Source organism: Phaseolus vulgaris, chromosome 6 (genome assembly GCF_000499845.2).
Source record: "Phaseolus vulgaris cultivar G19833 chromosome 6, P. vulgaris v2.0, whole genome shotgun sequence".
Taxonomy (NCBI): domain Eukaryota; kingdom Viridiplantae; phylum Streptophyta; class Magnoliopsida; order Fabales; family Fabaceae; genus Phaseolus; species Phaseolus vulgaris.
The window spans coordinates 26,576,477-26,587,085 of record NC_023754.2 but is presented as its reverse complement, the minus strand read 5'-3'; the positions used below and the strand labels follow the sequence as shown (position 1 = coordinate 26,587,085).

The following is a 10,609-nucleotide window of genomic DNA, read 5'->3' as shown; positions in this document are numbered from 1 at the left end:
ATAATTTTGGAATCTCATTAGATTTAATTTTTTAAAAGTTTTGGAATGTATCGTTAAAAATATTGGCGTGATCTTAGATATTAGTATTAAATAGGTTGCGAACAATATTAGCTTTGCAAAAGAGGAGTTATTGATTTGTAAGGCACATATTGTCCTTTCTCCAACAAACCAATAACGATAATGTTAAAGATTCTCATCATCTTTTTCTCTTACATTCTTCCACGAATCAAACTAATTATACTTCAATTATTCAATAACTTTTCAAAGTCACATCTCTTCCATCAAAAAGTGAAATATAAATTTCATGACATTTATTGGTGCACTGAAAACCCTATCCTCTTTTTTTTTATTCTATTTAAAATTTTATTCCTAAAAAGTTATCAACTATCCGTTGCCTTTTAGTTTTTTGATAATTTGTTTTATATTTATATAACAATCTCAACAATTATTTAATAAACAGCTATAATTAGACTTATATGATATTTTTCACTTAAAATAATAAAATTTAATATGATCAGTAGTCTAAAAAACTCGTTAACCCAAAAGTAAAGCTTTGAAATTATCTATAATACTTTTTTTCAAGGAATAAATGCATATAATAAAATGGGCATTTAGAATATTTCAATCCTTTTATAGGAATGTCATCCACAATACATTCTCAGTATTTTTTTTCAAGGAATAAATGAATATAATAAAATGGGTATTTAGAATATTTCAATTCTTTTATAGGAATGTCATTCACAATACATTATTAGTATGGTATAACGAGATTTTCACTGTTAAGTGATTTTTATAGGAAGATCCTATCACTTCAACAAATGTTTTTAGTTATGGTTAAAACTGTTTCTTATTTTGACGATAGTTTATATCATCATTATATAGATAAAGAATAAAATGATTATTAATAATAAAAATATTATTGTAGATAAATATGAGGTAGTTGATGAAGAGATTTCGACTCAACATATGACGATAGTTTTGACGACACTGTCATTGTTTGTGGGTTTATAACAACACTTTCTCATTATTTCTCTTTTTCTTTTTTGATGTTCTGATTTATACTTTCTCTCGCTTGATAATTAAGCAACAAATATTTAACATATATTGTACAACCAGCTAGAATGAATAATATTGTATGAAACCATAAAAAAAATATTACAAATGTCAAGTCTGAAAGCTTTAAAACAAAATCCATAAGTGACAGGTAAAATTACAAAAAAAAAGTTTATAAAGTATTGTAATATCATATAGTCTATTGTAAAAAATGATAAAATAAGTTGTCTATGGGAATCTCACGTACTTAATGGATTTATAATCGAAACATGCATGAAATATTACAACAAATAATAACTTTACAACAAATAATAACTTGAATTACTACATAAAATAAACATAACTAGTTTAATTGTGAATTAGTTAAATAATTACCTAGACTTATCCTCTTTCAATGTCAACTTAGATGTTGTCATCCATTGCATTACTTAATATTCATACTCATAGACTTTAGTTTGTTTAATACACTACAGTTCACTATAAGCATAATTAACATATTCAATTGATAAACAAAAACAAGCAAACAACTATATTTTGGCAAAAATTAATTTCCTTGAGGACCTGTTGAATTAATTCAATCTTGATCTGTATGTACATTATATAATCTCCGTGGCTCTTTTAACTGCTGCTTCAAAAGCTGTACTTCCAATGTTCTTTCATTTCTAAAGTTATCTACCTTTATATGAAGTGTACAATAGTCCTGCACTTTCAGCAACTTATTTCATGTGAATAATGTTTCTTGTTTCATTTCCAGATTGCTTACCATTTTGTGAGTTCTCCAAAGAAAGAAAAAGTTATGCCCAAGCTAAGGAGCATTCCCATGTCATGAACATTTTTCTTTAATGAATTAGGAGTTCGCTTTTACAATTAATTACCAAACAGGACATTTGGAGAATGTCTCCTACAAACAATCAAACAAGCGCATCTTCTCTAAAGCCTCATATCAGATTACTCCCTGCAAATAATAGTACATATGAAATGAAACAAGAAACAAAAAATTTGCATTTCAAACCTGTACTAACTAAAAAGCAAACACGTTATCTTCAGTATGGGCAATCTCCTCTGGTTTCAAACTTCCGAGACATGATAGATAACAGCACCCAGCGTCATCGTCAACTCATTTGATCCAACAGTCGTTTTAGCTTTGCATGCATATTTACAATTGAAAAGGTAAGAGAAGGTAGTTATAGAATACAAGAGGACCACAAAGTAACAACAATTTGTGGAAAAAGTTAGTGCCAGGAACAAAGCACGAAAATTAAAATGCTGAATGCAAGAAGACATGATACTCAAAGCTGCTAGATTTACCAATTTTCGTATGCAAAACTACTTTATATATTAGAGTAGCATGCATATATGTTAGAGAACAATGTCTTGTTCGGAACATGAAGTACCACCTCTCCAGTCATACACTCACTGCAACAGTTTTGTATAATTTTACCAGGATGTATGAACAATGACAAGTGAAATGCCCAAATTCCACGACTTAGCTATATAATGTTCAAATACTCATTCAAATTCTTAAGCATACTGAAGAAAAAATGACAAATCGAAACCATTATAATAATGCCAGTTGAAAACCATTTTGGTATGAAATTACTCCCTTTTGCATGACTGATAAGATTGTATATAATCAGCAAAAAGACTTAAATAGCCAACCCCTACTTGACCATTTGCTGGTGAGTATATATACTCTCTTTCCAAATGACAGAATTGATAATTCATAGATTAAATCCATTTTCCAGTCAGCAGCATCCCTATTTCATAGTCCACTGATAGTTTGGCAGACATTAGTAATCAATAATAATAAAATATTATCACCTGCATTTTGATTTCACATTTATTCCCTTTTTGTACAGTTGCAGAGACACGGAAAAAAAATCCATCAGAGCTGAATCTGGGCTGGGTTGCAGGCTTGTGGCTGTGGTCAGCAACTATGAGTGACCTCAAATGCAGTTACCTAAGCCCATTGTTCAGCTATCCATTGAGCAATGCTCGAAATAGGTTGATCCTTATGCTGAATATAGAGATATTACACACATCTGGACAATTTATAATGACCAAAACTATTAGAAAAACAGGGAACGGAAAGATAGATGCAATTTGAGAAAAATAGGAACCTTGTACATTGAAATCATCATAAAAAAAATGTTTAGATCATTCCTCTTCTTTTTAAGTGACTGCCACCTTTTGGCATTAACAAATTATCCGCATGGGTCCATACCAAAATATACTTCACATCGGCACAATTTTCTTCAATATTGACCAATCCAAATCAGTATCAATTGCATGCTCTAAAGCTTTGCAGTAATGATTGTCAGAAAAATGAGGGCTTTCTTTGGATGAAGAATCTGAAGCTGAATCCATGGTAAAGTAATCCTCACTCACAGCGCACTTATGATATTGAAGGAGAACATGCACATGACCTTGAACTGAGCATATAACTGATTGGCAATGAAAAAAAAAATATATAATTGCAATTGCTAAACCAACACCTTGTAACACACTATACTTCTGTAATTGTAGATGAATAAAGTTGTCCAATTGAATGGAACACTAGAACAGGTTATGTAGCCTTTATGGAGTCTCCTAGACCAACATTATTAAGAGCATGTTGAATGTTCTGTAATGCAGGAGGGTGACATTTTAAGAATGAATTGTTGAAGGATTTAAAAAATGGCTCACTTCCAACTGGTACATACCCAATGTTAAGTCCACCATTGAAGTTGTAGAAAGTGAAATTCTTCCTTCTTGCAATGGCCGAACACAGTCATTAATTTCAGCAAGCTGCTCATTGAGAATGGTAACCCTGGCCTCAATTTCAGATCCAATAAGTTATCTCAAGCTAGACTTGTAGCATCAAATACTGTTTTTTTTTCGTAAAAACAACCTTTTTTCATTAATTTGCTTTTTCAAAAAGAACTTGTGATCTTCTGAATAATGTCTAACTCGGTTTTTGGAGAACCTGTATTGAGCTAGATGTTTTCAAATGATGAGAACATGGAAGCCAGTTCCCAATATAATTTGAAATCTAAGAAATATGGAAACTAACCAAAAACAACTATTTTTGAGCATTCCCATAATGAGGCTGAATGTAGCCATCTGCTAATCCACAACATCTTCATGAAGAGATCTTATTTCCAGCCTAGCATCTCCTATATTTTCCCTCAATAATTCCAGAATGGTTGTGATATGTTCACTTTGTGGATGAGCCTGATCCCCAGCAACAAATGCATTTAATTGATCATTAACATTAATCCAAGACCATCCTCGTTCCTTTATTACTCCCTTTGACTTCATTAACTTTCTTATATCTGCAACTTCCTTCCATCTCCCCTTGGCAGCATATATGTTAGCCAGAGTAATATGAGTTCCAGCTGAATTTGGATCCAACTGAAGCAACTGTTCAGCTGTCCATCTTCCACGATCAACATCTCCATGCTCTTTACATGCTCTGAGTAAGGTAGACCACACAACATCATCAATACCGAATGGCATAGTTCGTATCATGTGCTCAGCTTCACTCAATTGTCCTGCTCTGCAGAGAAGATCAATGATGCAACCATAGTGTTCTTTTGAAGGACTAATCTGGTACTCATTAGTCATTTTCAAAAAATAGAAGACACCAAGATCAACCATTCCAGCATGGCTACATGCTGTCAGAACGCCAATAAATGTCACATAGTCTGGCATTAAACCAACACTGGAAATCTTCTCAAACAAGTCAATGGCCTCTAGGCTATAACCATGTTCAGCATATCCATTAATCATGGCTGTCCATGATATAATGTCATTCATTTGCAAACCGTCAAAGACTTTTGACGCTTCTTGTACACTTCCACATTTTGAATACATACTAATAAGAGCACTATGAACCATTGCTTCATGATCTACGCCACTGCACAGTAGATGTGCATGCACCTGTTTCCCTTGCTCAAGAAGTGCCATGCTTCCACAAACACTCAGTATGCTAGCAATAGCGAATTCATTTGGTTTTGGCCCTTCCCTTCTCATCCATGATAGATAGTCAAAAGCTTCTTTTGCATAACCTCCTTGAGAATAAACCGCAATTATAGTGCTCCAAGATATAATATCTTTTCTAGTTATACCACGAAACACTAATGAAGCTGAAGTCAACAGACCACATTTTGAATAAAGAGTGATGATGGAATTTGCCACTGACAAAGCATCAACCAAACCAAGACGGAATACATGGCCATGTATTTGTTCCCCCCATTTAGCAATAGCAAGATTTGCACATGCAGAAATTATGGCTGCAAAAGTGAATTTATTAGGAGGGACATCTGATTTTCTCATTCTTTTAAATACTTTCACTGCATGTTCCTCTTCACCCATCTGTACATAAGTTGTAATAAGATTTGTCCATGAAACTACATCTGGCATCCTCATTTTTTCAAACAATCGCACGACATAATCTGGTTTTCCACATTTATTATACATGGTTGCCAGAGTATTAATCACAAATGAGCTCTCATCAAATCCTTGTTTTATTGTCTGTGTGTGTATAGCTTTCCCATGATGTAACAAACTCGAATCAGCAGAAGCTTTTAGAGCAATGGAAAATGTATGTGAATCATAGCCCACTTTTGATCTCCACATTTCAGAAAAGTACAACAGTCCCTCCATATTGTAACCAGCATGTACAAGCCCCGAAATAATGGCAGTCCATGATACTACATTTTTAAACATCATTTTTTCAAAGACTCTGCAACCTTGTTCTATTTTGCCTACTTTCATGTACATATCTATCAAGGCACTGCTGACAAACACTGAGTTTATCAAACCAGATTTCACTGAAAATCCATGTAGTAATTCTCCAAGGCAAATGTTGACACCAAGTGCACATGCCTTGAGTGCAACACTAATCATGAATTGGTCTCTTTGAAGTCCAGGCTGGACCCACATATTTGAGAAAAGGAACAATGCTTCATATGAATCTGAGGCATTGACATAACCGGATACTAATGTAGTCCACGAAATCTCATCTCTGTGATCCATTTTCTCAAACATATCCCTAGCTTTACAAAGTTGTCCCTGTTTCACTAATTGCTTCAGTTCAGAGTTAACTTCAAGCATATGATAAACAGGATAGACAGTTGGAGCAAGTTGTTCTCGTTTTGCTTGCTGGATCAATTCAGTGGCAGTTCCTGAAAATAAAATTGTTAGAAATACGATTTAAAATCATTCATGTCTCCTTATTGAACAGCTTAATCTTTTGGGGTTAATGGCCTAGTGTGATCCTTATCACAAAAGTTGAATTTCAGAAGAAGGAAAGTGGGTCTGTGCATTGTCCACAATTCAAGCTCAAAGGGCCCTTGCCTAAGAGGTCATACTAGAAATATAACAAAATCATTCATGTGCCTTCATTTAATGGCTTAAGCTCTTGGAATAGCCTTTTTGTTTTCTATTGAAAGAGGTTGTTCAAGAAGAAACAAAAACTTAAACAAGCTTGAAACTGGATAAAAAAACACAAATACTTTTGAACTACTATTAATTCACCATTGATGTGAGCAGTCTAGATTGAGAATCTTAAGTCAGGTCACTATTATTTCATTATTATTATTACACACAAAAAATGGCATAATCAGAAACATCAAACAAGAAACCTTCATTCAAAACCACAAATGCTGTTGAACTTGATCAATGCAAATAATCATGCTGAAAACAACAAGCTCATCTAAATGCTCCATCTCAAGACTAACTGTTATATAAGCAGAAAAACCCTATAGTGTTTTCCAATAAGGGGAAGATCAGAATGATCGAAGAAGCTTTCTTCTTTTCACATTTTCCGATTAACTTTGCGGAATTACATATGCATTCATATCACGAACAAACCTGAGATGTAAGTGCTATTGGAGAAATAAAAACTCCGATTACGAGTCATCAGTGCAGTCAACAGAGGGCGAACAGGGTAATGAAAATTCATCAATCCAGAACGGGGGTTCGTAGGCCGGCGACGAAACCGTGTGAAACCCCGAGCGGTACACAACAGATTCTTCCCTATGCAGACCTCTGCTTCGATTCTATCCTGGCAGCAGAAATACAGAAAAGCTTGCATGAAGATGGAAATGAAGGAGAAAATGAAGCAGAAAAGCTTGATTTTACATATTGCATGAATTAGATGACACTGGAGTTGAATCCTGGAAATATACATATAGGCATGTAAACACACTCAGTTCCTGTACCAGTATATAATTGTCTCATTTTGTGGGTTAGGTCCATAAACCTTGATAACAGTGGGTTTCAGGTGATTCTCCCCAGAATCTTCTGGTTTCCTATAGTCTATATTATCAACAAAAGATAACAAGTTTAAACCAAATCTCAACAACTGCATCTGTAGAAGTTTATGATGCTACTACACTCCAAACAAGTCTCGTAAAAACAATACCCTTTGGCACAGATGTCTGGTCAGGACTGTCCACAAAGCTCCGCGTCAAAGGGCCAGGATTCATGATTGATATTGTTCGAATTTCATGACGAATAGCATCTAGTTGAGTCATTGTGTCGTGCAATTCCTTATGAACCTAAGACGAAATAGACCAATACAATAAAAATTAGTTTTTCATCAGAACCAAGTCTTAGCAAAGGAAGAAGATTCCTCAATGAAGCATAGATATTTCGCTAACTTTTATGTTCATATTTGACATTTTTGTCCAAGAAATTCAAAGTAAACCACATCTTGTTAAGATTATACAATGCCAAATTGTCTTTTCTTCAATTAAACATAAGACATTTACAATCAATATTATGACTTGGTCTGTGTTTGGTTTTCTGTAGAGAAAGTGCTTAATGCGTATTTACCTGAAAGCAACTAGTTATTGCCTTCATGCAACAAAAACACACACAATCTATAAAAACCCAATGAAACTAACTCCTGTGGGTTTTATAATAGTTTTTGTAACTTGGAAAATGGGAATACCTGGCGAGCTTGGGATTGCTGCATAACATTTTCAAACTGACCACGAGCCAATTGTACATATCCAATAGCTCTACCAGCAAGTCGACCTGCTGTTCTGGATATGATTGGTAAATCCTTTGGACCTACCTATCACACATAAGAATTAACATTTCTACTATAAATAATATAAATTTTGCATATGATAAACAGATGTAAGAATAACATGACCCAACCTATCAGAGCAGCAGTGGCTCCAAGCAACAAAAATATTTCTCCATATGAAAAGCCCAACATTGTTCACTGTCTTCTTGAAGAAAAACTGAATTCATTCGAAACCTTAGAGAGTTCAAACAAAGGGCAAAATGGAAATTATAGACTAAGCTTTCTAATCTTGAATCAAAGTTTTTCCACCTTGGTTTAGTTCACCCTTCTGTATTTGAGGTACTCTTTTGGAATTAACTCACATGAGGTCTACTTGTAGATCAGGACAGTTACAATTGTGTTCTAAAAAATAAATGCTGACGACTGTTTATTCATGATTGTTCAGTATTTATGGTTGCATATATTTCCTCTGTTGTCCAGTTGTCCCTTAATTATTTTCATTCATATTGAATCTCACTACTTTTAAAAATGCCTTGTGGTTTATTTTTTAAGACCTTGATGCTATCGAATATTTAACTTAAACTGTATGTCCTTTGTTTGCATGATATAAATATGTATGCTCACTGATGTAAATATGTTCAGTGCGCTGAACATTCACATTTCTTCCTTTGGATGAGAATTCTAATCAAAATACTCATTCAAACCATTTAATTGAATTTTTTTTCTGAGATTCTGTATCCATTGGTTTGGATACTGTCATGACTCATTAGTATGTATAAGTCATATTTGACATGAAATTGTTTTTGGAGCTTTGAACAGCATAGTTAGTTCTTCAATTTAAATGAGCTTTGTACGTATGAAAGTAAACTTAAGACATAAATAGCTATTCAGCAGGGGATATATGCGGGGTATTGCTCGTTGTATAGCAATGCTAAAAGCACTTCAAGAGTTGTCAAACTCGCGAGTCAACTCGTTGACTCGTCCTAGTTTACGTTTCCACATACACTTACCGAATTCACTGAGTTAACTCGGTTTTTTAGTAAACTCGGCAGACTCGGAGTGAACTCGGTTAACTCGTTCAGTTGGGTTTTCCTTTTAACCCAAAACGGTGTCGTTCTGAATGGGAAAAATTAAATGGAATAAACTCACTTTAGGGTTTCGCGTTGCTTTTTGGTTTCAGTCACATTCGTTGCGTCTTCTCTGGTGCGGAGGTGGTGCGTCTTCTCTGAACGAGTGCGGCGGTGGTGGCGATCAAGCGGAGCAGGTCGCGCGGTGGTGGCGATTGGGCAGAGGACGTCGCGCTGTGGTGGTGGTTCGTGCGTTCGTGCAGTGGTCGCGGATTGCAGGTCGACGGTTGTCTCGGTGGTGCCGTTGGGTGTTGTGGAATTAGGGTTGCATTGTGATTTAGGTTATTAGGGTTTTTTTTTTATTATTGGACTGCATAATAGAAGATGAGCTCCAAATTTGATTTGTTTTAATTAATTGAGGTGCAGTTTTTTTTTTTTAAATGCTTTCTGTTTTTTATAATTGAGAAAACTTTGTTTTGCCATATTGAATTTGGAGCAGTGTATTTTTAAGGAATGTCTTGGAGTATTTTTAAGGAATTTCTCGGAGTAAATCAAATTCAACTGAAATCAATTTAAATATATTATACTTTTAATAGAAGTAAAAATCTAGAAAGTAGATCAGATATTAAATGAAAGTATGTGATAAATATTAATGGACATAATTAGAGAACTCGACATAAAAAAATTTATATTTATCTATTTTTAATTATTCAATTTTTATTACAATCTAACTTTTTATAATATTTGTATGAATTTATTTATTTGAGATATTTTAAAATTATATATTTGTAATTGACTTTTTTTTTAATTACTTTGAGAATAATTATATTATTTTAAAAAAATGATGTAATTTTTTAAGAGTTTACCAGTCGAGTTTAAAAACTCCTACAAATTTAGATAGACTCTTAGTTTGACAACCTTAAATAAGAAAAGTGTTATTATTTTTCTTTGAAAAGGTAGATAAACTAATATTTAATATATTCTTTTTACACAGTAATTGGAATAATGGAATGGAATTCCACTTATCTAATAAAAAAGTTATATAAATATTATAAACTAAAGTAAGAAACATATATTATTATATTATTGTTATTATAGTTAATCATGATATTTTAGATATTATTAATTTGGAGTTTCATTATTATGATTTTTTCTTTAAAAGATCTATAATTTGATTGGAAATAAAAGAATATATAAATTATTTTTAACCTCATTCATCGGTGTCTAGTTTACGATGTATTTAGAAGTCTCCGTTCAAACGAGTATTTTACAGAGAACCGACAAAAAATTCCTTTAATAACTTGCCGTTTTGATACGTGAGACTATATTAAACGCGCCTGAAACATAATTAACTTTGTTGGATGATTGAAAGAGCAGAAAATTTGATGTGTGGGAGGAAGAAGTTAATGTTTGAACTCTTCTGAATTGGAACTTTTGGTGGAAAATAGAGATGATGAATTAACAGTGG

At 33.5% G+C, this 10,609-nt stretch overlaps 2 protein-coding genes across 7 annotated transcripts; both read right to left on the bottom strand.

Annotated features, from left to right (window-relative positions):
- Positions 1–1,874: 1,874 nt before the first annotated feature.
- LOC137832356 (putative pentatricopeptide repeat-containing protein At3g47840) lies at positions 1,875–9,713 on the bottom strand. 6 transcript variants are annotated; one of them, XR_011084561.1, is made up of 6 exons: positions 8,206–9,713; positions 7,994–8,119; positions 7,463–7,598; positions 6,910–7,102; positions 3,278–6,221; positions 1,875–3,095 (listed from the first exon to the last, which is right to left on the bottom strand). XR_011084561.1 is itself a non-coding variant. In XM_068640482.1 (6 exons), exons 5-6 carry the CDS (start codon positions 6,998–7,000, stop codon positions 4,159–4,161), a joined length of 2,154 nt encoding a protein of 717 aa, XP_068496583.1. In that variant the 5' UTR covers positions 7,001–7,102; positions 7,463–7,598; positions 7,994–8,119; positions 8,206–8,291; positions 9,224–9,707; the 3' UTR covers positions 1,875–4,158. The 6 variants fall into 6 exon arrangements, 4 of the variants coding, with proteins under 4 accessions (XP_068496583.1, XP_068496586.1, XP_068496582.1 ...); XR_011084560.1 differs by having other exon boundaries at positions 1,875–3,497; positions 3,756–6,221; XM_068640482.1 differs by having other exon boundaries at positions 1,875–6,221; positions 8,206–8,291; positions 9,224–9,707.
- On the bottom strand, positions 7,247–8,266 carry LOC137833567 (uncharacterized). Its single transcript, XM_068641908.1, has 5 exons — positions 8,201–8,266; positions 7,994–8,119; positions 7,876–7,896; positions 7,463–7,598; positions 7,247–7,356 (listed from the first exon to the last, which is right to left on the bottom strand). The coding sequence occupies exons 1-5, from the start codon at positions 8,264–8,266 to the stop codon at positions 7,247–7,249; spliced, it is 459 nt and encodes a 152-aa protein (XP_068498009.1).
- Positions 9,714–10,609: the final 896 nt, after the last annotated feature.